Source organism: Manacus candei, unplaced genomic scaffold, assembly GCF_025592945.1.
Source record: "Manacus candei isolate 608988 ecotype Guabito, Panama unplaced genomic scaffold, ASM2559294v1 h1tg000160l, whole genome shotgun sequence".
NCBI lineage: Eukaryota > Metazoa > Chordata > Aves > Passeriformes > Pipridae > Manacus > Manacus candei.
Window position 1 is genome coordinate 795,150 of NW_026138208.1, and position 27,303 is coordinate 822,452.

At 37.0% G+C, this 27,303-nt stretch overlaps 1 protein-coding gene across 3 annotated transcripts in view; it reads right to left on the reverse strand.

Moving 5' to 3' along the window:
- CACNA2D1 (calcium voltage-gated channel auxiliary subunit alpha2delta 1) overlaps positions 1-26,995 on the reverse strand; it is a 330,506-nt gene extending 303,511 nt beyond the window's left edge. For all 3 annotated transcript variants that reach the window (XM_051772865.1, XM_051772864.1, XM_051772863.1), the window contains exons 1-2: positions 26,889-26,995; positions 10,593-10,709 (exon numbers count right to left, since the gene is read on the reverse strand). In XM_051772865.1, coding sequence (XP_051628825.1) covers positions 10,593-10,709; positions 26,889-26,948 — 177 coding nt within the window. In that variant the 5' untranslated portion in view covers positions 26,949-26,995. The remainder of the gene's footprint in view (positions 1-10,592; positions 10,710-26,888) is intronic.
- Positions 26,996-27,303: the final 308 nt, after the last annotated feature.

Genomic DNA, 27,303 nt, shown 5'->3' on the forward strand with positions numbered 1-27,303 from the left:
GACTCCACGAGGACACTCAGCTGTGTTAAAATTAAGAATATGTTGGAGACTTTTGACTCTTTGGAGTTCGTGCAGCAAGTCTCATATCCCCCTGAGTAGCAGAAACAGACATGTAAATATGTTTCTAGAGAGGCCACTGAGGGCTACCTCCACTTGAATTCATAAATCAAATCCCAATATACAGTAAATCTGAGCCCTTTAGGAATCTAGTTGAAGAGCATCAATTTGTATCTGTTAAGCAGCTGCAAAAAAGGGAGTGAAAAATGTTCCTGGACAACCCTTGGACTCTGAAGAAACCATATTTTCATCACATTGACACATCATAAAATGTGTCATCACCTTGTTTCTTGAAGCTTCCCCATCAAAGGGAATCTTTTAATCCAACAAAAGGATTAACATAAAAACATGTGGAGTACCTCAGCCTGTAGTGATTAATAAAGCTTTTTGCAGGTGAACATTTGTTTATTGGCAAATTGGATAGCAGAAAGTTAGACTTTGAGAAAATAGCAAAAAAAAACGGTTTTTGCTTTCCTTCACCGTATTCTGCTTTCTGACCTTTCCCACTGAGACTTCTGGTATCAGGAAAATGCTGGTTTCATTGGGAATTTTGCCTTTTGTACTAACAATTACATCAAAAGTCAGTGTTGCAAAGAAAGCTGACAAGAGCTCTCTTAAGGAAAGTTTTAACATGGAAATTTCACTATAAATCTCGAAAGGTATGACAAAGGTGGCAGGTGGACACCTTAAACTGCTAAGGAAGAAAAACTTATGAAAGAAAGATGCCAGCTGAACACACTCCCTGAAACTGCTTCACACTTTCATGAAGACAGAAATCCAGTATTTCTTCTTAACTAGCTCTTAGCAAGCTGTTTCCAAGGATTCAAGCCCTGCTGATCTGATCCCTTTAAAGCTTACTTGGAAGAGCCCCAGATTTACCTGCATTCCTTCCCGAGGGTTCCAATTAACTGCGCGCCTGAAATACTGGCACAAAGTGTGTTACCAAAATGCTTGAGGAAAAACTCAACTATTCCAGGAAACAATTTGTTACACTACTGAACACATACTGTTATCCAGTCCTATCAGTGCAAGGATACTGCAGCTATAGAATAAACATTATGGTCATGCTATAGGTACCATAATACTCAGAAAACAAAATTTTAAAAGAAAGAAAAAAAAATAGGAAGCCTGTTTGAAAGAGCAGGCCATTCAACTACTCATTGCTGAATGCTAATTTATCCAATTATATGAGCAGCAATCAACCCAAATGTGAGGGTTTATCTTTTACTTGTGCAAAGGATAGATTCTGATTTCCCCTCGACAATTCAATAGTTCCTTATTGCAGCAAGGGTTCTACTGAAGTTGAAAGTTAGTCTGATGCTTTTACATACTTCATCAGTCAAAACTGGCATTTCTAAATTTAATCTTACTCTGGCTCCACAGTAACAATTATTGCACTCAGCTCAATCTTGCTGATATTTGACCATGAAAAAGTGTGAAAAGGCATCTGGAGAAAGCAAATAGTTTCACTGTAACAAAGTAGTATATTTCTTGCTATGGAAAACAAGAGATTTAACTACATTTATCTTCCAAAGCAAAAAAATACACCAAAAATAATTTTAAATTTTGGATTTGGATAACTTTTATTTAGAACTTATTTGTTTATTTATTTAAAATAATTTATCTGGCTGGTAGTGATTTACTGTTGATTTTTCTTTTTGAGAAGTTCTTGTCTGAAAACCTGCCACTACACATACAGTTGCATCTGAGCATTTTGTCTCAACCTTCTGACCCTAGACCTGACAAAGAATTAAGACAGAAAATAAAGGAGGGAAATCATTTGCTGAAAGAAATTAAACATCTCCTCTCTCTTATCAGTCGTATTCTAGAAGAGGACCTAGAGCATTATGCAGGCACCCAAGACTTGGTAGAAGAACTTACTGCACTGTACCTAAGACTCTCCACTTCCAAAAACTTGTATAAAATGATTAATTGGGTAGAAGGAGCTGCTATAAAACAACTATGAATTCTCTACAAGATAGTATGCCAACGAGAGACAAGAAAAGCCAGAATTCTTTATGGTAGACAAGAAGGCTGACAGCAGATACGACAGGTTATATACTAAATGCCAAAACTGTGATGTGCCAAGTCTGGCAATACTGCTTCCACTCACTGAAAGAGTCAGAGGTTAAACTAGAGCGGTAAAGATTCTGAAAGACAATAGAAGATAAAGAGTCCCAAATCTAATCCAATCCTGCAGGGAAAAAAAAGGCTCACAAAGGCAAAACAAAGGCTTGGAGTCATGTACAATACACAACTACTGCATCATAATTTATGGATAACTTGTGTGTGACACTTGGTTCTTCTCTGCAATCTTTAATAAAGCTTTCAACAAATAAGTGGAATTTTCATTTCGAAGAGGATTTTACAATTTATAAATTCAACTTTATTGAGGTTGAAAAAGTAAACATAGGGACTGAAGGAAAAATTAAGAGTCTTGCAAGGGTTGGCTAGATAGCATAAAGATATGGAATCCAGCACTTGCAAATTAAATTATTATGCAATATTATTATTTGAAAAATGTATGTTTTACCATGGAAAATCATTCTTCTGTAAAATTCTCAACTAGCCACGGTGAAAAACAGTTTTACACAAAAAAATGCATCAATTTGTTTCTTAGGCAGATGATCTGAATGGAAGTCATCAGAGCAAGAAATAAGGAAGAAAACAGTTCTCTTTGCCTATCAGGCAGAAGCACATACAAGGAAAACAAAAATAACTTTAGGAGAAGAAGCTGCCTGAGGGTAAGCCTCAGCTAAGAAGGGTAGCAAAGCCCTGGAGAAAAGAACTGGGACAAATCCAAGGAAAGCAACAACAGTTTTGGGTTACATTGTTTAGGATTTTTATAAATCTGATCTTCTGAAGCCGAAAAAGTAACTTTACAACCAAAAGACAGCAAGATTTATTTGGAGCAATATTTCACCTTTCACAGCTGCTATCAACCCCCTAGCTTAGGGTGATGCTGGTGTTAATGAGGCCACACACCTTCAGAACATTTCATAAATGAAATTTCAGTATCCGTAAACCTAGACAAAAAAACCCTGCCTGTAAGAAACCTGTGAAGAATTTCTCACAGGCAGTTAAAAAAACTACAGCAACAAAACTTCTGTAAAATTATCTGTGGCCATTTATTATGTAAGGAAATTTGCTCAAATGGAAATATAAAGGGGTCTAAATGGGAAAGAATTGCTACAGCTACAAGTGCTCCTTATTTTTCTCCAAACAAAATGTGAACGCAACAAAGTTATGCTATCAATGAAAATGTACTGTATAGAAAGAAAAGTCAAATTGTGAAGCTGATCATCAGATAATATCATTTGCCAACAGCTCTTTTAGCTTTCTTCGTCTCAGCCACAGTTAAAGCTCCAAGTGCAATGCACTGTGTTGGTAGGATGGAGATTCAGCAGGTGTCTCTCTAAGCTCGTGAACTCGATGCCATTGCAGCACTACGTACAGTTCAGGGCCACAAAAATCAAAATAATGACTTATGGCTATCTATGAAGATATGGGAAGTTGGAGGGATGACCCTCTCTTTATCTGTCAACAAGAACACAACATCTGCAGCAGGCAAATCAATTCAACTGTGGAAAGAAAAGAATAGAAATGGGCGATATTTGTAAGAACTTTCACTACAAGTCCTTGATTTATTTTTCCAGACTTTTATGATGCCTTGCAAGGTATGTGAGTTATGTGAATCTATCCTCTGAGGCATAATGTTGCATCTATACAACCTGAATTTCAGTTAATAAAATAAGACTCAAGGCAAGACAAGTAAAAACAAATTCAAACATCTGACATGTGGACAAGTTGACAAATGTTTGACTTCACGAGTGTTGCGTCTCTCTAGCTGTCATTCCAAAACACATTTGCTTCAGCAACTACGGCTGACTTTCAAAATAGGCAACATTTACATCTGGAGATTTAAACAAAGTTCATACAGGCTAACAGACTCAGCACTGTAGTCTAAAAAAGCATATGTAAAACTTTTTTATGCTAGTGTGCAAATTTCCAATGAGGGTAGTTTTAAAAGTAGCAAAGCATTAGTCATAAATTCACCTGCAAAGTTCCTGAAATATATGAAGAAAGTAGTTCTGCTATTTAGACCAACTATAGCCATGGACTGAAATCTAAATCTAATGCTGCAAAAAGGAGATGACAATATCTATTCTTAATACTCACAGCAAAATCTTCCACCTTGGTGAGATACTCAGTATATAGAGAATTGATGGAGATATAAAAAATAAACACATAAATAGACCTAGAGTCCTAATGCCACAAAATTCTATCAAATATGTGAAGGAAAAGACTTAAAGAATCAAGACATACTGTCATGTAAAAACATATGTCACGCATGATCTTACAATCTTCATACAGAGAAATGTTTATTTTAGTTGTATTTTTCCAAAGTGTAAGCATTCTTCTGGGAGGATAATTGCACAATTAAAGCCATTTGGTTTGTGATGGTGGTGCACGCTTCGTGTAATCTTTTCCTATAGACAAAGAGCCACCTCCAGCTTGAAATTAAAACTCAAAAGAATAAAACATTTTGAAATATTAAAGAGAAGGAACAGGTACAGCCAAACAATTTCAAGGGGGAAATTACCATGTTAGAGTAAAAAATAAAATAAAACCTGTGTACATGACACAAAAACATGCATAGACAAAACTTTGTTCATTTGTTTGACCAGTAATTTTCACTAGTTAATTCGCTCTTTCCCATCCTTATAGACTTCCTTTTCTTAGAAGTCAGATCTGAAATTATTTTGGCAAAAAAACCAGCAAACACAGTACACTGCCAACTTCCTTATGATTTCCAGCTTCTCATAGAACAACTAAATACTAATAAAATGTAGGAAAGTGAGTCTGCTGGGAGACTAACCACAGTTCAAGCTATTTTTCTTCTCTGAATTTCTCCAATGTGAGACCTTTCCAATAAAATTGTATAATGTTTCCTGTAACTGACAGAGCCAAAAGAGTAGAAACACCTGAAAAGAAAAAAAATAGAAGAAAAAGAAAATAGCAGCAAATCTAGCGATGGACTTAGCTATGAGATGTGACTATTTAGGCTACTTGGAATTCCTAGTGGAGCTCAGGAGACTGGTGACTGAGTTGCAACAGAGTCTAAAAGCAAGAGATGTTGTCCAGTGTAAGTTCTGCTAAATGAGTAGACAACTCAAGTTTATCTACAGAGTACTTTTAAAAAGTGGAAAGCTGTCTTGTTAGTATAGGCAATTTAATATTATCAGACCAGAAGACAAGTGTCCTAGAGTGTTTATGAGGATGTTAGGCTGGTTTAAGATATCAAAACAAAACTCAAGCTAGAGTTTTGTATACCTTTCAAAAAACAATAGCAACAAGCACACCTACAAAATTTATTTTATTGTATAGGTCTTTCAGGCTACAGAAAAATTACCAATCCTAGTTAAAGTGTGTATCATCTCTGCCCAGGAATCTCAAAATACTCTATAACACATGTTTATTTAAGCTTCCCAGTTGTATTGCCTTATTTCAGGCAGGCAGGGCAATACTGAGAGATCTGGACACACTTGCACAGCTGTGTTGAAATTGCATCTTAACCAGCAGATAAACATTCTGAGCTCCTCATTCAGAGACACAGTTGTGCACCTTGGACATTTCCCAACAGCACATAGAGGGAACCTGTCTCCTAGCACACAATCTGTGCCTCAGTTTCCATGGAAACTCTGTTACCTTCATTTTCTGGAGAAATTAAGGCATAAAGGCAAGAATAAAGATGTTATGTCTCTGGTTGAGATGTCTGAAGAAATCTAGACAATAAGGTTGAAATCTGCACATAATTTATCTCCACACAGCCCAGGAAGCCAAGGGTACTGACTAGTGCCTTCCCTTAAGCAACCTTGATGTAAGAGCTAAAGCATACACAAATGACCCAAAGCAACACAAAATAAATATTAAGCAGGAGTTTGGCAATGAAAATATGACTGTCTCTTCCAGTGAAATGTATTTTAATGGAGCTTGAGTGTTTGCTTTACATAAATGGTTATGCTGCTGCCCTAGAACATGGGCAGTAATGGAAAAGAAGTGTATTAATAAATGCATTTTGAGTGTACCATAGTGCTGGCAATAAGATCCTGACACTGAGGCTTTCCAGAAAGAAGTATTTCACTGTGGAAAAGATTTGTAGGGGAATATGCATATATTTTAATTTTGGATAGGAAGATAACTAGGATTAATCTTGGAAACTATTGCACAAACATGCAGCCAAACATTAAATAATTGGGGAATGCAGGAAGGGATCTTAGCTAAGCAAGAAACGGGATGTTTTGATCCTTTTCCTTCAGAATGAGTTTGCAAAGACTGTTAGTAGGTGTTCTTTATTAACAATTTTCTTTCTTTACTTTAATTTTTTTGCTACCTAAGAGATCCAAAACTTGCTTACTATCTTCAATTCAAATATATGATCAAAAATGAGAAGCAGTAAAACTGCAGATTTGCCTGCTGCAGAAGATTTAGGATGCTCCCCAATACCTAAATGGGCTGCTCAGAGGGGCAGAGAGAGGCCAAGGGCTGCACAGCTAAGGAGTTCACACTGCACAGGAGTGAAGTTGCAGCTTAAATTTGGTGTGCAGAACTGGATCAAATAGTACTTTTTATATGTTGAATATGTTGTATGTATATGTTATATAAACAAAGTCATACTTCATTCTCCTCATGACACAATGCATAAACAGAAAACAAATCCCTGAAACAGTGCTTCGGCAAAACAATGAGTTTTTAAAATATAACTTGATAATTTTAAAGTATGGCAACAAATATTTCGATCCTAGCAAATGTTAAGACCACTACAGTATTTCACATAAGCAATAAAAAAAAAATATTATTAGCCCATCGCATATATTAATTATTTAAATGGGTTTATTTTTATGTAGTCAATGAAAAAATATTTGTAACTCCTCAAACCGTATTTTATAAATATAGTACAACGTTGGGTACTCTTTTTAGTATTTCTAATGATACTCATTAAATAAATATTAGTATCTTCTAAAGTTTCCATTTAAATTGAAAGATTATTATCTACTAGGATGATATACATAGCTCCAGAAAGCTATTGCACTGATAAATGGGGTAGGAACTCCAAGACAGGATAACTCTAGCAAAAATGAACAATTTGGGTGCCAGACTGCCCAATGGACTGCATATTATTTGTAGGTATCCTTGGAAAAGCTTTGTGAGTTTTGCCAATAGTTACTGCATTTAATTTCCAATGAAACCTCCACCCATCTGCCATTAGACACCTGGGAATGCAGGTTGTAATGGTAGCACAGCTTAGTCTGTACACCACCTTTTATCCAGGAACACAGAGACAGAATATGAACTGGTCCATGATGCCATGAAATAGTAGAATCATAGAATACCTTGAGTTTGAAGGGACCCATAAGGATCATTGAGTCCAACCTCCTGCTCCTTGCAGGACCGTATGGATATTGGAGTTTAATAATATTGAAATAGTGGGTGTTCAGTACAGTTAGTCCAGGTAAATATGCAATAGTAAGCAAAAGTAAAATACAAAAGAAATGTTCACTGAACAACAGGCTCTATTGCAAGACAGCCTTTGACATCCTTGACTTTAAGGCTGTTGCCTGTCTACCTCCTTACTACTAATACTACGTTCTTCCACTGCACTTTGCTAGAAAATTTTCCATTTTCTTTTCATCCTAACTTTTTCTCTTATGGCTAACATTTACTAGTAATAGTGATCTAAGAAAGCCCTCTGAGTTCAGATCAGGGCTTTCCCCTTTTTCCTTCCTCAGCTAGGTACCTGTTTCAAACATCACTTTTATGCTTTATGCTTTTATGTCAAATGTAAAGTCATACACATGGAAAAATAAAAATAGACTTTTTTCCCTTACTGTGGGATAAGTTGCCTTTGTCCAGATTTTTGTTATAATCTCTTCTCGTATAAACCAGAGATGAAATCACAAAGGTTTTTCATGGTATTTAAGTCTTTTGTGTGCAATGCACAGAACCTGATAATTTTACCTGGTAATTTTACTGTTACAGCTAGAGAGTGATTTAGCTCAAAGTTGCATGAACACACAAATAATTTGAAATTCAAAAGATATTTGTCATTTAAAGGTACTCTTACAGCTCAAGGGAAAATTACTTACTATTAAAAAGTCATCACTAATATTTGCTTATTATAACCTTGCCCAAAGATTGATTGTGCACCATGCCTAAAGGAAACCATGGCATCCCTGGGGTATGATTGTCTCTGAACAATGACACTGTTGATGTCATTCACTGGCACTTTCCTCATGGCATCACTGGAGGATGTCTGGTGCTCTTGCATCATACTCTTTTCAGGATTGAGGTTTCAATTAAAACTTTGAGTCATATCAGTCCCAATGGTAAAACACACTGTGCAGTCATTAATAGCAGTTCCATTCAACACCACTCCTGATTTCAGAGAAAATGTGACCCATCAGATTTATGAAGATGGAAATTTCAGATAAATTCAGCTTCACTACATAGAGTTCATAAAATGCCAGCAATAATATAGTCCTTGAAAAAAGCAGAAAGTGAAATACATATGGAAGGTGAAGAAATTCTCTTAGTAGAAAGCAACAGTTCAGGCACAGGAGATAATAAGTATTTCCTGTGTATGAAAAATAATATGCAGGAAGGTTTAAAATCAGAAGTTATTGGAAGTTCTGATAGATATCTGAGATAACTACAAATAGAAAAGTCAGTATAAATATCTGAACCATTAGGAGCAACTGGATCAAAGGAACATTCTTCTCCTAATTTAATCCTCTTTTACATCAGAGAACTGAATCATGTTACCCTTTCCAAAAAGTGACCATGTGCTTGCCTAAAATGAGGTAGCAATCTTCTTCCACATTCACAGGAAAACTGTCCTGGGGAAGTTTTTTTTGCATAAGCACAAGATAATTCTTTAATTTTCTTAAAATTTTAAGATCAAATCATCACAAACAAGTTCCTACATTAATCTTGAGTTTTGAAAAATATATAAAATTTTTCTATGATAAATTAAAAACATCAAACTTACATGGGTTGATGGGAAAATGGAGAAAAAAAACTGATGTATTCATAAAGGTCTGCAAATGACTTATAATATTCTGTGATAATAATAGAAAGTCCACATACTGCCACATAAGCACATGCCCACTGAAGTAAAATGGGAAAACAAGCAAAAAAATCGTATCTCTTTTACACTTATTTGAATGAATTAGAGAAGTTTTTGCCCAGATACCACTGATGTACATTGTATGTTAGGGATGAGATGGCAACTGGAAGAGTGAACTCCTGCTAAGAACCAAAGACAGGACAACAGGTACCTCCCGTGGTACCTCCTGTGTGCACAGATGACGAACTATGCAAAATCTCATCGCCTACAAAAAGGTGAGTTCTCAGGATAGCAGCAGTAGTTTCACACTCACACTGATTCTTCAGTTGCATAGAATGGTACTGATAAAAGGACTGTTTGGGTGGGATTCATCTCCCCCAGCTTTACACACTTACATTTTACATTTGAGGGTTCTCCGACTGAGAAAGAGAGAAGTACTTCTGGGCTAGAGTTCATCCCGTTTAAAGCCTTACTCAGAATATGTCAGGTCAGTCCTGACTGAGAAGTGCCTGTTTTATTCCACTGAACAAAAAAGGAGCTTAGGACAACCAGCTGAGTGGATGTCTACGGTTAGGTGAATTAATCCCTCTTTCTTTTCTCTTTCACTTTAAATGACACATCCAAACTCATCTGCAAGCCTATGTGGATATGTAATTGCTCAAGGAAATCCAGTCTGCTGTTCCATCCTTTAAACCTATTTCTAATAGCTGTACTCTGTACCAAGCATGTTTATTATTTCATCCAGATCCTCCCATTCCTGTTTGGCCAGTATCTTCTGAAAAGCACTCTAAAGTCTTATATGAGTGAAAGTGATGTGAGTAGGAATCATAAAAAGCAATTACCCATGTCCGCTGTCTTACAGGATAGAAGAGAAAGGGACTGATGGCAGAAGCATTTTAAAGAAACTAGCTACTTCTTATTTACAGCATAAAAAATTGTAAGGTCGCAATGCAGCATGGCCTTCACACAAATAGTTCAGGATTAACTGTGCTGATCCAACATATAATTGAAATACAGGTTAAATTAGCAAGTCAGAAAATAAAACCCTATTTCTTGTTTCCCCAATATCATTACTGACGGTAGAGTACAGTGATCTTGAAGTCATAAACATTCATGTGCGTCACTTAGAGGAATATTTTCCAATCTATTTATAACTCGATTTCTTACTTGGACATGGTTCCTATCTGTCGGTCAATATTATAAGCATCTGCCCTATGTCAGCAAACTAATGAGTTCATTTTTACCATGAAGTCAGGAGCCATCTTTCTACATGTCATGTCTTGTACACATCACACTGACACTGCCTCTAAGAGTATAGGCAGTAAAAATAACTATAAAAACATGTTTCAATAGTAAATAAAGATTTTTTTAAAATACTACATAGAAAATTTAACCCGTTAGTACTCACCACTAAGGCTTTAGACCTGTTACTTAGAAGTTTTTCAATGTCTCTGGCTGCAATTTCCACTAGCTGACGAGGGTTGTTTGCTTCTACATCATACAACGCTTTGTTATCCTTATAAATCTGCAAGAGGAAAAAATGGAAATTAATCAAAATGACACTAGACATTCAAAATAAACCAACTGACTTGACAGAAGAAGCATCAAGATGTCCTCTGTCTTACTAGACAGCTTCAGGAAGGCTACTGCTAGGAAATTCCGAACAGGCCTTGTGAAAGAAGTACTTCACATTTTTTTCTGAGAAGAAGAAGCTGCCACTAAAAATCATTTAATACATCTTCAAAACTGACTGGTTTTAGTGATAAACTATCAAACTGCTAAATGCTCAAGGAATCTGATTCCCGTGGATTGCTAAGAAAGCAGTAAAATGGAAATCCTTTAATATGACTGAATTTGAAATAAAATAGTTACTGCTGAATTTAATTCATCCTTGAATGCTGAACAACAAATACCAATAGAAACAAATCATTTAAGTTATGCTAATGTAATCAGTTTAGTTTCTTATCTATTTATTCATATGATAGTGTTAGTATTCATGAGGAAAGAGGAAGAGGAACAAATAAGAAAAGAGGAACAAAGGGAAAAGTAAAACAAAAAGGGGAAATGGGGAAAAAATTAAAAGGGAAAAAAGATGGGGGTTGGAAGGAGGGCACAGAACTCTAAATGTTTTTCTTCTCTATCATGAATAAAGGTTGTCTCTGAGGACCCATTAACTGTTTTCCAAAGCAGAACGTGTATATGAAGGAGATAATTTGATTTGTTAAACAAAACCACTATAATGAATTGCATGTAACCACAAGAACTAAAGAAGAAAAAAGAAGTAAAAAATGCATTTACCAATCTCCATTGTACTAAACCTGGAAAAAGAAAAAATACATTATTTGGGGGAGGAAAAAAAAAGAAGGGTGGATACCTTATGGCTAGATGGGCAAATGGAGAAAACTAATTTATGCAGCCAACAGATGGTCTGAGTTTACTCAAGTACTTTGCCTCTCCGTAACACTGCCTGGTGGGGGCTGTGCTGTCTCCCGGGGAGTAATTCCAGGCACAGGCAGGAATGGTTCCAGCACTAATGCACTGGCTGCCATCCAGCAAAAGAGCCAAAAAACTGCCGACCAGACTGAGTCAACCAGCCCTGCCAGGTTTCTTGGGTTAAAGCTATGGAGACCTTAAAGAAACTCACCAAAATATGTCCCTTCTGGTGCTTGTAGCTGATAAGTATCACAAAAACTTTTCTGACAACTACAGTTCTAGCTGCAAATTTTAATCGGGCATGTCCCGTAAGCTGTCATCGGTTTTCAGCACTTATGAATTTTACAACACTTATGTAGGGGTTTTGGTTTTTTTTCCTTCAGAAGTACAGTTTTTCCACCAGTAACTGAGTAACTGGAATAAGATTTAATTCCTCATACGGTAGTAATCATTTTAAAAAATCAGTGCATGGGGAGCAGAAAACTACTATAAAAGAAGACAGTTTCTAATGAATTCAGATTAAAGCTTAGATGCTTTTGAGATGCTTGATTTTCAAAATAGAAAGTTTATCTCAGGTAAAACCCCAAAATCTCTTTTTTCGGGGTTTGTAATTTTGGGGGTTTGGTTTGGTGTTTTTATTTTGTTTGTTGTGTTTGAGGGGGCTTTTAGGACTGATCTTAATAGTTAAAGTGGCCTATAAGCCAATTATTCAAAAAAAAATTGGAAATAAAGACATTTTATCCTACAATTGATCACTACAGAATGTCTTTAATTTTTTTCTGAGACACATTAAATTTGCAGTCAGCAGTGCCATTTAGAGTTAAATTGACTGTAGTGACAAAGAGCCCTACAGTCCTACAGGCAAGGCAAGAGTAAAAATCAGTTTTATACATCCAGATGGTTTGAATCAAGACTGTAAATTTCAGAAAAACATCTAAATTGGAATGACCATCAAATCTGGTAAAACTCTCAGGTTCTCCCTTCATCAGTAAATATTCACCCTGGTCACACAAGGAACAATGCTATGGGTGTCACCAGCTGTTCATGTCTTAGTTTTTGAAGAGTGGTGTAATGCCAAATTCTTTGAACTTCATTCGTGACTTCCTGAATTACACCTGCATCCAAAGTTTACTAAATATATAGAAGAATGGTGACAAGCTTTTGTAAATAGGCTAGAACTATGTTGCTACTCAACAGTGAAAGCACTAAGAAAAGTTCAGTATAAACTCTTTTCATTCAGAGTTTCTATTAGACAGAAACATCTTAAAATTTGGAGAAAGCAGTAGTTCATTGTAAAAATGTCATTGCATAGTAATTAATTTTTTCACTCAACATTATAAACAAACATCAAGAGAGCCAAAAGAAAAAAAAAATTCCCAGGCTCAAGTAATGCGGCTTTGGAGCAGATGGATGACAGAGATGACTTGGAGACTGCACTGACCAGCTATACAAGGGCAAGTGCTGTAGGGCTGGTTCTTTGATCTTCAAGAACTTAGTGAAATATAGCTTCTAACAGGCTGTGATCTAACAGCTTCAGAGGAAGTTAAGATGATAACATACTGCATCCACACAACCATAACTTTGCACCTCACCAGCTAGAAAGACAGTATGAATAGTCTATTTGACTTAATCCCAGAATGACCTGGGTTGGAAGGGACCTTAATGATCATCTAGTTCCAACTGCCTGCCATGGACAGGGACGCCTTTCACTAGGACCAGGTTGCTCAGAGCTCCATTGAACCTGGTCCTGAACACATCCAGGGATAAGGCACCCAGAATTTCCCTGGGCACCCTGTGCCATTGTCTCACCACCCTCACAGTAAAAAATTTCTTCCTAAGTCCCAATCTAAACCTACCAGTTGTCATTTTAAAGCCGTTCCCCCTTGTCTTGTCACTACATGCCCTCTTAAAAAGTCCCACTCCAACTCTCCTATATTAGGTACTGGAAGGCCACAATAAGGTCTGCTCAGAGACTTCTCCAGGTTGAACAACCTTAACTCTCTCAGTATTTCCTCATAGGAGGAAATAGATGTTTCATCTAATCATCTTGATGGAATCTAAGATCATCTCTTAGATGATCATCTTTGTGGCCTCTCTAATCATCTTTGTGGCCTCTCTAATCATCTTCGTGGCCTCCCCTGGGCTCACTCCAACACTTCTGTGTTCTTCCTGTGCTGTGCTCCATGTACAGTTACATTTAGCCATACTGGTAAGGGATTAAGAACCTAGATTGAAAATTTGCACTTTCATCCCTGAATCTAATTCGCTCTTCCAGTAAACATATGATCCTATAAACCCCAATTTGAGAGCACTCAAATTTTTCACATACCCCCTTCCTATAGGGAAGTTATTCCCATATCTCCAAGCTTGAATGGTTTGAAAGCTGCAGACTATCGAAGTGTTGTACACACTTTGGTAGATTTGTAGGAAAAAAATAAACATGTTCATTTTTCTTCTCCAGCACCAGCTATCAAAAAGTTCAAAAGCCTGAATCACATAACAAGCAGATCACCACCAAATGAAACAGGCACTGTGGGTCCTACCACCAAGAAAACCTGACTGTGAGACTGGCTTCACAAGCTGCTATTTCTCAATGATTTCAAAAAAAATAAAATTCAGAACAATCCCATCCAAAGAAAACCCTGTTGAGATTTTCACAAGATCCCACATAGAGCTGAGTCAGTGACTCTCCTTCTCCCCCTCCTTGCTTTAGCCCATGGCAGGGCTTGAAGCACCAATCTCCCCTGCTTCTACTGCCAATGGAAGATTCATACCACAAGCTTTTAAACAAATGGCATAAGAAGTTACTCAGAACTTCACACACTTCCTGTTTTCCTGGAGTGTGAGACCTGTCTAAACTACCAAGCAACAGTCTAAGAAATATTCACTAATTATTTAAAAGGTGTGTGCATAACTTATTTGTTGCCTACTATCCTTTAATTCGCCGTAATACCGCAGCAGTTCAGCAAAACACTACACAGGGCAATGACAGACACCTCAGGATTTGGCACACTGGGACAAAACTTTCTTTCTCCAAGCCTCCCATCTAGCAGTCAAACACAATTAGCAAAAGCTCATCTCAAATAGCCATAAAGGGTCTTATTGGCAAAGGTGCTCATTCATCTTTCGAAACGCAATTTGGCGGGCACCATGGCTTATTAAGAGCTAATTTGAATACAATTTATTAAATTGCTTTGACAGAGTGAATGCAAGTTTCTGTTGGCTTTTACATTTAAAATAACTTTTAGTACTTTAATCACTAATGTTTTGCTAAAAGCTCTGCAAATTGTCAGTAAAACCCTATCACTCCTTGCAGATAAAAATCTCATTGCATGACTAAGTAAAACCTGTAAGGTCATAACACAAAACCACTTTATTTTCTTTCTGAAGTCAATAGTCATGTACTTCTTTATTCAGGAAAGACTGTATTAAAATTGCACATAATGAACTGCAAGGTTTTAGGGGAGAGAACGTGATGGTGAGAGTCGCATTTAAAGCGAAACAACACAATAGTTGAATGTGGCAAAGATTAGAAAAACTGCCAGTACCTCAGCAGAACATGCCCCTCTCCGTTCAGTTTTCAAGGACATGTTTATAAATCTCTCACAAAGAGACATTCTCCTTGCTTCCTGTAAGGCTCACAAGGGCAAGTCAAACAGTTCTGTACAAATTGAGAGAGCATGAAAGATGTCATTACATGACTCTTGCTATAAAGTGTCAGGCCTTGGAGCTGGCTTTAGCATTGAAAATTTATTTAAATGGCACTCATGCTCTATCACACTCAGGAAAAGAATTATTCTCAACTGCAGTAGAATTGCTTTGCCTGTTGATTGTTTGTTTGTTTTCAAAATGTCAGTCTCACAGTTTAAGAAACAATGGAGCCTTTTCTTCAGGCAGTTGTAACCTGGTTGAGAGCCCAAACATGGGACATGAACAAGCCAATCTCCTTTCCATCACCGAATACTTTCACTGATGTAGAAGCCATACGAGCTAAGATCTTCAAAAGTTCAAATCCAGAATTTCAAAAGTTAGCCAAAACTCACTGTTACTTTTCCTACCTTGATATACGCTTTGGAAAAGAGAAACAAAATAGCTTAACAATTCCAGTGATACTTATCTGTACCAGGTAAATGTATGGATATTTTTATTATTTCAATACTACTTTCAAGACCACTTAGCTCAGCTAGGTTGATGGGACACCTCTGTCAACAATCAATGTTTTATTACTGAATGTTTTATCACCAGTCAAGACCAGCTGGAGACTACCATGATGGTAGATGCTCAGAGATACTACTGAACTTCCAAGCCCAAATCAACCAAAACTTTGTGGTGGGTCTTCCTCCATCTCTTCTGAAAACAACTACACCAAAATACTAAAAGTACTTGTGAAATCTTGAGCTAGGTTTTATAAGCTTATACACTAACGTAATTAACTTAATAAATAAATTTTAAAAATCCCTCTGAACACAGTGAAACTTAAATAAAGGTTTTGTAAACTATTCCCTTCCTGCCCATTCCTCACTAGAGAGGGCCTGCCCACTCCCTCCCTTCTAGAGAGAGTCAGTTCCCCCCAGTCCTTCCGAAAAGTCTCTTTTTACCACCCTGTGCCACTAGCAGACCTCAGTGACCATGATCTGCCTCTCCAGGAACCTCTGCCTGTACCCCTGCCTGTACTCTGCCCACCAGCTCCATTTCAGCCCAGTCCTGGGCTATGGAATAAGTGTGCCTGTTTCCAGCGCTGCGCCCCTTCAGTGACCCTATGCAGTAGTTAGCCCATCACTCAGACAGACCCCTCAGATGTATGTTAAATCTTTTCTGCAGTCCCTTGGTTAGATGTTGGACCCATGCTGTAGCCTTGTCTCCAACCTGTCTCTGGCTCCATCTCCTTTTACTCCTGGTTGGAGGTCCTGGATGAAACCCAGGTTTGGTTCATTGATTGTCAAAGCTGTCTCTCTGCAATGTGTAATTCTCTGCTAAAAGCAGAAAGAATTGAAGAAGGATGCTTCCTCTTTGCTAACAGCTGGGGGTTTACATAACTTTGAGATTTCTAAACCTAAGGCTGAGCAAGCACCAAAGTCACCTCTATAGCTCCTGAAAGGAACACGCATTCCCATATACAGAATATTTCTATCTGATCCACATCTAGGCAAAAGAGAGTTACCTTACAACTCTTGACTGAAGTAAAATCCTTGTCTAATTAACCGTATCAGCATATAAAATAATAATAAAAAATAGCTAATGCGATAAGTTAAGAGTTTTTTCCAATTTATATATCAACTTCAACTTGGCCCAGTATGTCAGTCAGCTCTGAGCTCATTCACTGCTCTTTGTTCTCCCTCTGCCTACCAAAAAAATCATACAGACTTATCCCCCCAAAAATTTAGCTTTTCATCTTGAAGAGAAAGGAAACAGCTAGCTTAGGGGGAAAATAAAAAGTCCATTTCTTACAGAAATTTTGGGTAATGCTAAAATTGAAAACAAAAAGAAAAGCTATCTATGAAATTAAAGTTTTATTAACAATACCCAGTGTTTTACAGAATCACAGTTTTAGTTTTAATAACATTGTTTAGCAAACAAAATATCAACTACTACCACCCACATATTTACTTTTTTTTTTTTTTATCAAGGCCATGAAGTTGCATGTCATGATCTCGCTTATGAGAGAAAAGCAGAGAACACACAGAACAGACATCCAAGCATATAATGAGATCTTGGGAGCAGAAAAAGTTGGAAAACAGAAATAACCACTCCAATTCATGTGAATTATTGTTATTGCTGTAGATATTCTCCTTTAACTCCAATTTTTAGTAGTCACAAACAACTATACAATCTGCACAGAGTAAGAAAACTGTATCTTCTTACTAGTATATCCTATTTCCTAAATTATATTAATATTTCCCATTTCTAAAACACGCCAGTGAGTTTTTCTTTCCTACAAGACATTTTTTTTCTTTGAATCAGAAGTAATTCATTGTGAAACACATTGAAAAATGCTCCTTCCCAAGGAGCATTCTCTATGTTCAAAGAAATCTGTCTGAGTATTTTATATGTCTTACTCTCTGCTCCATATAATGTATAAATAAGATTACAGCTGCTCCCTAGCAACCCACAGATGCCTTCATTCTTGAAATTCATGGCAACAACACAGAGATAAAAACCACCCCAACAGTTTATTGTAGCTGTGGCTTTTCAGAATCACTTGCCTGATCACTGACTCCTGTAAAGGTCTGGGATGACAAGTGACAGGGCAGCTGAAGTGTTGAAAACCATGACATATCATAGTAGTGACATGCATATTAGAAAAAAAAATTATCAGTTCAGTCTTAAGTGAAATGCTCAGACTGAATTCTGCAAGATGCTGGGAACACTTATACCTCAGTTAACATCAGAGAGAGTCTAAGTAGTGCCTGAGTCAATTGGCTCACTTAGGTGCCTACTAAAAGGAAACAGATAATCAGACACACTTTGTAAGAATCATCATCCACTTTTGACTGTTGATAATTACCAGAGTAGTCCAGAGGACTTTCAAATTAAGAAGTAATTTTTGTAATTGTCACTTTGTATTTAAACCTTCTTAAAACAAGAAGTTCAGCTTTGTGCCTCTGCTACTGTACAAACATCTTTTGTTAAGAAAAATGTACTTTTAGGCACCTAATTTTGCTTCCTAGTGATATTAATACAGTATTAAATAACATCATTTATTGGTTTCACAGCAGTTTTAGCTCAGGCTTTTAGCTGAGACTGGGTAAGAATCCAGAAATACCAGTTCATGATGAATGCAAGTGGATCTTTCTTGTAACAGAAGAACAATAGGAAGAAAGTTTTTCACATTTCTTCTGCAATTCTGGTATATTTGGAGATGGGGACTTATGTAGTTTCTCAAACTCACTTATTCATCCAGAATTTTGTCCTGCCTTAGCTGCTATTAATGAAATTTAACACCTTTTGACTCTCTTCTCAAAGGTAATTTTAAATCTCAGGGAAATAGAAAAGTTTTTTTGGTATTTAACTAATCACAGGACTTGGAAACTGATTAGCTCTAATGTGCAGATTTTTGTTGGTTGTGGTGTGTGAATTTTTTTCTGAGGAAAATGTTTAATTTGCTCTCAGCTTCTACGAAAACAATCTGAACAAAAGCACCAACAAGACAGAATTTATTCTTGTTAAAGCCAATGGAAAATTATAAATTAATCAAGAACAGTGCTTTGATAAAAGATTATCCAGATCATCAAATAGTAATTAAAACTATGGTAATATTAGGCCATCTCTTCCCTTGAGCTTAAGCAAGCTTTGTTAATGCAGCCACCTATTCTTAGTGACTTGCAGCTGGTTTTGCCTGCTGGATGAAGGAATTCTTCAAAATGCCAGTTTATTGCTAAGGGAGTAGAGGGAGAGTAGCATCTGCAATTAAGAAATAAGGCTCCCTCTGTCTTGACAATCTGCTCATTTTCACTTGGATTACAAAGAAAACTTGAAGATATGTCTTCAAACTTCCCAGCCTGCATTTTTAAAAGTGATTTCATTTTTCTAATATCTCGACATTGGTCAGCAATGTGTAAACGCAAAAGAATCTAGTTTGAAAAATTCTATTTTTAATGCCTGCAGCTTTGGTATTTAGTTGCATGCAAATCATAGCAGCGGCAGTGGTATAACACAAATGGGACATACCTTTATAAATACTTATTGTTAAAAAAACAGTTAATGATTTTGGGAGTCTCTAACCAGGCTAACTCCTCTCATACATTATTTTAATTCTGGTAAGTGGACTCTGACTCTTCAATAAATACCTGAAATGACCGTGTTTCATGTACCAACCCCTTCATAATTCCATGCAAAAAGTAATCCCTACCTCACTGACTGGCACAATTTCAATGAATATGAAAGTTTCCTTAATTCCCATATTTAGCTCATTTAAACATTTGCTTTCATTTCTTAGAGCACTGGAGAGTACGCCTAGCACACAGATTTAGAATTACACCAGTTCTGCCTACAAGTGTTGTGGTATTAATTATATTTTCCATTTTCAGAGATGAAGAAGGATGGAGACTGGAGACCAATACTATTATTTTATATGTCAGACATCTTAAAGTCCAAGGTCCTCAGAATCTTTCACAATCAGAATAGTCAAATGAAATTCAGACTTACAAAGTCCACAGACAAGACTTCCAGAGAAATGGAAACTGAATATATTTATTTTGGTTGCTATTCTTAAAATCAAACTGTCTTAAAAAAAAATCTAACTCTCACAATTCTTCTTTATATTTTTCTTAATCATAAAAGTCTCCATTACTTCAACCTTAACAAGGGTGAGTGTAGCATATTTTGGAATGTGTCCACATATCCCCTAGGCCCATCTGGTAGTTCATCAGAAAATAGCATGAGGTACAAAATTCTTTGCCTTTGGCTAAAGCATATACAAACTGAATCCAACTTGATACATGCAGTATTTTAAAATAAATAAATTATTAATAAAGACGGTAAAAATAAATAGAAATTTTAAATCCATGGATTTGTTTGATGTTTTCAATAAATAATTTCAAATTCCTATAGTCTTCACTAATTCATCCCATTTACTTTATGATTGTAAAGAAAGAGCCACATAATTATCATGCCATTCACTGAGAAACATAATGAAAATGTTTACAGCTAAGTTGCCTGCCAAACCACCTTCTTAAGCAGGAACTGCAAGCACCTATGAAAATAGGGAAAATCCTTCACATACAAATTTTAAATGAAGTTCAAGTAAGCTGTTAAAATCTCCCTTTGCACAGACCTCTACAGAGATAAAGAAGAGAACAAGACAAGCACTATATGACAGCTCCTATAGGTCTAAGTTAGTGGCATGCCTCTGCCTGTAGATCTTCTAGAACACAGAGCTTACCTGAAATCTGTAGAGTCCAACAACAGAAACTTACTCTGGGTTACAATTCCTTCTGGCAGAAGGAAGCTTTCCTGAACAAGCCTGCTCCAGGACAGGTCACATCAGAGACCAGTCTCTCTTAAAAGTCACTCATCTCAGTTAAACTCTAGAAACTGATCCAAGACCTGGAAAGCTAAAAGCGTGGCCTGGGAAGCTGCTGCCAGTGTGAGTGCTCCAGCAGACTTGCACCATCTGTGCATCAGGCACACAGACCTCGCACTGAGCGGTGGATGAAATGTGCTCCTTCAGAACCTCGGCTGGGTTGTTCGGTAAGGAAGAGTTAGTAATTACAAAACAACATTCAAAAGACAAAATAAATAGAAATCTTCTAACAGTTGCTGGTGGATGCGTTTTTTGAATGGCACTCATTAGTATGTATCATATATCCACATGTAGCTCTCTTTATATTTTGGAAGAAGAAATAGTATTTCTATCTCAGTACAAATATAATTTAAAGGCCAAGTCAGTCTATATGGGTTCACTCTACAGCTCCTGGGACTGTAATAACAGCATGCCTTATGAACATCATGCATGAATTGTTTTTCCAGCCATGTATCAAAAAGCAAACAGATTCAGAGAGTAGAGTTCCTTGGAACTCATTCAATTCAATTATGCCGTTGCTTGAAAAGGTTACACAGCACAAGACAGCATTTTTTTGCTGTAACAGCCACAGTGAAACTCCAGTGTGTTTGTCACGTCAAAGCTCTTAACAGAGACCCACATTTTTTAATGCAGTGTTCCTGTAAAAGAGGATTCTCTTCAATCAGTTTGGAACAGACAAGCTTGTGAATTGCTATAAGGCATGTTCTCTACTCCGAGGTCTTCCTTTCTGGGTACTGCAGGGTTCCCTTCCTTCTCTCTCCTGTCCCTAGAGGTATTTTGGGAGCTGGAATTCAGAAGCATACTCGCTGTAGTTTATTAGATTAAAAGAGCTGTCAATTACCTTAGTCATGAGTCTTCGCTGTGAACCATCTATGTAAAAATGGAAGTTGAGCATACTTTCATCAAAATGGTACTGCATATTTACTTAATTCTGTAGTTCAGTAGGCTCTTCACCTCTTTTTTTTTTTTTTTTTTTTCCTGTATGCTGAGGTATCTGTTTTTAGGTAAAAAAAGTCACTTTGACCTTTGTACAATTTTTTGTCTTTTAAAAGACAGATCAGATACAACTTTGATATTTATTTTGCTACATATATTTTAAAATTCTATTAAGCTGCTGTCTATTCCTTCTTACTTTTTTTCTAACAGTCTATTTGCTCTGTAGAAAGCCTGTATCATTCACACCAGAGCAGCTTCATAACGCCTGACTGCTTAGAGAGTTCATGAGTAAGATAAAGTTACATGAACCTTTTTAAGTTGAAATGACAGTTACGTGCCTACATTGTTTTTGTTTTTCTTTAGTTTTGTTTGTTTTTAAACACCAGACTTGTAACACTAGAGGGAATACACTAAGCTGTGCTTCGGTGAGAGACACTTAAAGAAGCACACTGAAGCTCTTGTAGCTCTTTTTCAAAGATTTTCCTGTGCATCCTGTTTTCCTATTTTCAGGTCTCAAGATGTATATACATACAATACTTCCTTACAAACATTTCCTTTGCTCTTATAGGGGAAAAAAATAAAATTTAAATCATAGAAAAGACCCAACAGTGCCCTACTCAAATAAGGAACTACAGCAGCAATATTGTCAAGATATAGCCTCTGTTTCTTGTGTGAAAATCTGCTTGTATTTTTTTCAAAGTACTTTTTACCTGCTTGACTTGTAAATTAAATATTGTTAGGCAAGATTCTTCACAAATGTAAATTAGCATAATCCACTGCAGTCAGTGGAGCTCTGCCAGTTTTCAACCAGCTGAGTATTTTGGCATCTTAAATCCTGACTTCCTGCCTTGTTGAAGCAATCTTCACATTACTATAATAGGCATACTACATTGGTACTAAGTCCAAGTTGGAGTTCTCCCAGATCTCACCTAAACTCCTAGCAATGTCCAAAAAAGTAAGATTTAAAAATGTCCTTTAAAATTATTTTTGGAAGACTATTTTGAGACCATTCCCAGATGGTATAAATAAGACTTGAAGGACATAAGGAGGAACTACACTTTAAACACGATCATGGAACTCACAGTTAGATGTTACTAGTAGTAGTGTTGATTCATACCACCAAAGTAATAATTTACCACAACTAATTCATGAATGTTCTGGAGCTAAAGGTCTAAACAGAAACATGAAAATCAAAGCTCAATTCTTGGCTGGATCAGGATTGTCTCTGTATGGCAAATATCAACTAGTGAGTACATCTGTAAATTAAAGATTATGGGTTTTTTGCACACCATAATAATCTTCAGCTCTCACCTGCCTCTCCATCTCCTACACACCTCCATTTTGTCTGTCTCTTCTACTCTAGATATACTGGTTTACCTGGTTAAGGCTACTAGCCTCATTTAAATAAATTTAATTTAATGCTATCCAATTTTTTTTTACAGTTTTGCTTACTATAGGCATTATATTGCTGTCATCACTCCTAACAAGACAAAAGGTGTGCAAAATGTCCATTGGCATAAGCATATTCATATATTCAGAGACAGAATCATTGAAGTAATTCACTAAATAAACTTCTTCTCTTTTTAAGCATTATGTGGAATATCCATTAATATATTATTTTGTATCCTTGCTATAGAGATATTTTCAAAAGTTGTGATTAATGAGAGTTGCAATGGTTTAAAATGGTTGTATTATAAATGCAAAAGCAAGAGAAAGAGTGGTTAGTCACTAGGACAAGACTGTGATTCCAAGTCACTGCAAGAAGGTTGTCAATGACCAAAGAAAAAGGAATTATTTTCTGAGGAGATTCTTCTCCTTAAACGTGATTCCATGAAATTTAGTACATGTTGAATGCAAACACCTTAAATACTAATAATGTTTTCCCTAGTTATCTATATCCACAGTGCAGAATAAATTAGACTTTTATATAGGTACTGATCTCAACAGGGCAGCTATTTACTTAACATATTTCTCACCTAAGTTTAATGGTCATCCAGATTTTAATTTTTTTATTCCTTTGTAATTACATAGGAAGTTTTACATTGTCTCTGGTCAAAATCTCTCTCAGTCTAAAATTAAATTACTGGGAATTCAGGCAGTGCTCCTATCCCTCTCTATCATGGTCAGAAAAAAATATTTTACAGTTCTCCAGAAGAGACCATTGTGTAGTATAATTCCCTGCAGCACAAAGACCCCAGACATTAATGCACATAGAGGCATAAACAGCACCGATGAACCCAAAGAGACTTCCTGTAAGTCATGGGAGCACCATGAACCTGCATAGCAGAGCAGCTAATTGAAAAAGCCCTGCTTGATTTATGAAGAATTCACACCAGTTGATAATGTATTAATTGTTCTACTTCGAGAGTTATCTTGGTCATTTTAGAGATCTTCATAGAAGACTCAATTGCACGAAGCAGATACAGAGATACAGATTGTAACTTCAGCTGAATCAGTGGGAATTCTTTCCCTGAGTCCAGGGAGAGGTTGACCAGGCTGTGAAATGGTTACACGTCCTTGCCAAGAGCTTTAACCTCACACTTGGCCAAATTGAAATTAATTTTCCCTAGAACAAGGAAAGACATTTCTCCCCCCAAAAGTCTATCTAATTATTACAGCTGTTGACAGAAAGTCATGTTTACTATTTTACAATAGGAGCACTCTGTTCCTTCTTTTTGTATTAATCATTCCGGTTTTGGAGGGAGGAGGGGCAGAACAGCCGAACAAATGTATTTCTTTTTTTAAGTTTATATGAAGACTATAGGCTTGGCCCAAACAATTCTAGAGTTGGAAGAAGAAATGAATCAGAAAAAAAGCTGAAAATTCAATCTGGCTGTAAGTATTTTTAAAGCTTGAGCAACTGAAGGCAAGTTCTGTGAATTAAAGTGACAAGCATGCAGGCATGATGTTTTTCATGTATTGTAGTCTTCATATCTCCAAGATTAGGGTTTGTTTCAGGAGAGATCTGACTAAATTTTAATAGGCAGTGAGCAGAAAAAAAAGGATGTCATTAAAAAATGGGAAAGTGACAACAGCCTGTAAACAAAAGAAAAGTGGGAGAGACTGCACAGCTCACCTCTCAGGGCTTTGCATTCTTCCTTGCAGGCAAGAGAGCTAATTAAAACCTTGTGGCTAGAGAAAGACATCATGCAACTTAGGTCAAACAAATGGCTTTGATATAGAGACATATTTTACACGGAAACATTCCCCTTTCATGCTTTAAATCCTAGGATTACAAACACATATCAACCATCTTGTGAATATCCTCTGAGACAACATTATTTGCCTGAAGTGCATTATAAATTCTGGCTTTCAAAAAGAAACTTACCTACAGTATTCACACACATGTTTTTTGTTTTTATCCACATGAACGTCACTGCACGTAAGCTGGTAGCACTACAGATTATTAGGTTTGACCAGCAGTCTCCATTATAAGACTGTTTTAACAGCAGAGGCATTGCAGCTGAGCAAGAGAGACACAGAGTTGTCTGAGAGACGAGAACCAGCAGCAAAGAGAGCAGACTAAGCTCTACAGACAGAGACAGAGTTGGGGTAAGAAACTGAAACCAAAAGACCCCAAACTCCTTGGAGACCTCTCAGCTCCTAGAAGGGAGGAGTGAAGTGCAACATGCACTGCAGAGGAGCTGAAAAGCTCAAAGCGTACTGGAAAGCTTGACCAGGATGGCCAAAGGAATGTGGAGAGGGTGACCTTGGCCCCCCCGCTGCTTGAGACAGAGCACAGGAGCTCTGATAGAACTCTTGAGGCAAAGACTTTCAACTGAAAGCTGCCCGAGATGTTCTGACTCAGAGGTAAATCCCCTGAGGAAGGGACTTTCACGAAGATACCCCTGCACTTCGTGATATGCCCATGGTGAAGCGAGTTTTGTCCCTGCTGGCAGTCCATGGGTGAGACCTTCATTTGGAGGGATGAAAGGAGACCCCCTTGTGTGTATTGAAAAGAGATCCAGCTACAACAATCCAGTTACAGCTGCTGCATAGAAGAAGAGAACCTGCTGCCTATGTGACATTGCTGCTCTGAGAGAGGAAAGGGATCTTTTTCCTTCTTCCCCCCTGGACTTTTATTTGGAGGGGAGAAGAGATTTGATCCATTGTAAATAATTATGTCATGGTAGAGATAATTAAGATTGTATATAATGTATTGTAGTATTTATTTTGTACATTGTAATATATTCCCTTTTCCCCATTTATGTCTCGTGTGGTGTTTGGAAACCATCTCACACTTGGGTTGAGATGTGGGAGGGGGCTTGGACTAGGGAATTGGATTTTGGGGCTCTCAAACCATGACAGTCAGTAAAGATAAAATGTCCTTCTGGGTCAGGATTCACAAAAAACATGTGGGAAAATAGTCATTAAGTCAAAGGAATTCTATTAAATTTGAGAAACTTTACACTTGATTCTTCTCTGTGCTTCTTAAAGGTTTTGAAACACAGCTACTACCCATTTCAGGGATCATTTGGGAAGACTGACTTTTGGAAACCAAATCTCAAGGCTTCGTGTTCAGTTCTCTACCACCAGGAGATTCTGTTGGCTGACAATAACTTATTTTCTTGATGTAACAGCAAAATTTCCCTTCATTATACAGTCTCGCATCAACTCAGATATCCATCAGCTCACAGAAGTAGACACGGCACTTGTGCAGGGATACGGAGAGGGAATTGTATAGTCATATGGCTGAGTACTAGATCATGATGTATACACACAAAGTTGTATAGGCAGAGTAATCCTTACATTTTCTGGATTGTGACTATACTTTTCTGCAGTGTCAGATGTTGTTGCCTTCTATAAATAGAACATAGTGCAAAAAAAATCTTCTCAATGAAAGATTTATAAATTCTTCCCTAAACCAAACTTTTTGTTAAATTCAAAGAGGTGAACAAAAGTAGTTTTCATTCTCATCTATGTTTCTGCTAACCAGAAGCTGTCCCATTTCACGAAATATGTGTCAGAAAAATAGGCTGCCTTGTTAATAGACAGCAGAATTCTCCACTGCTGTGAATGGTTGCTTCCTGGATACCGTATTTGACAAACACAGAACATAAAAGCCCTTGCTTCAGGTGGAAGTGTTGCAACAATGGTAAGCCTGATGTCTGATATTGCAGAGCTGATTAAATATTATCTATGAGCAAGTGAATAGATGGATGTCTGTTATTCATTTTTCTCTCAGTAAGCACTGTAGAGTTTAATTCCCCAAAATCATTTTACTATGTTGCAATGAAATGATCATAATGCCCAGATGATTCACATCCTTCACTTCACTTCCTAGTTACTACAGTCTGAGGTGTGTCTTCTTACCTTAGCAAGTTGTTCCACTCCGCTTGCAGTTCGTGCCAGTGTTACAAGATCTTCTTGCATCTTATCTACCCATGATTTTATCCTACAGAAACCAAAAAGAAAAGAGAGACATCCAATCAGATCACTGGCAAGTAGAAATCACATACAATTATACAGCACAAGGAAAGGGAAAAAATTCAGAATATGTTGATAAAATTGAAAACAAAACATAAAAAGTTTGTCTTTGAGGGTTTTTTCAATAGATCCTCTACCCAGACTTGATGACCCGAATCTTCTGATACAGTTTTCTGCAGTGCCCACCACGCTAAGTCAGCTGGAAACCAAGTGTGCTATCATATCTATGTAGCCAAGTTGGGGCAAAGATCTCCTCAACAGAGCTGGTATGTTGCCTGCCAGGACAACCAACCTGACCTGC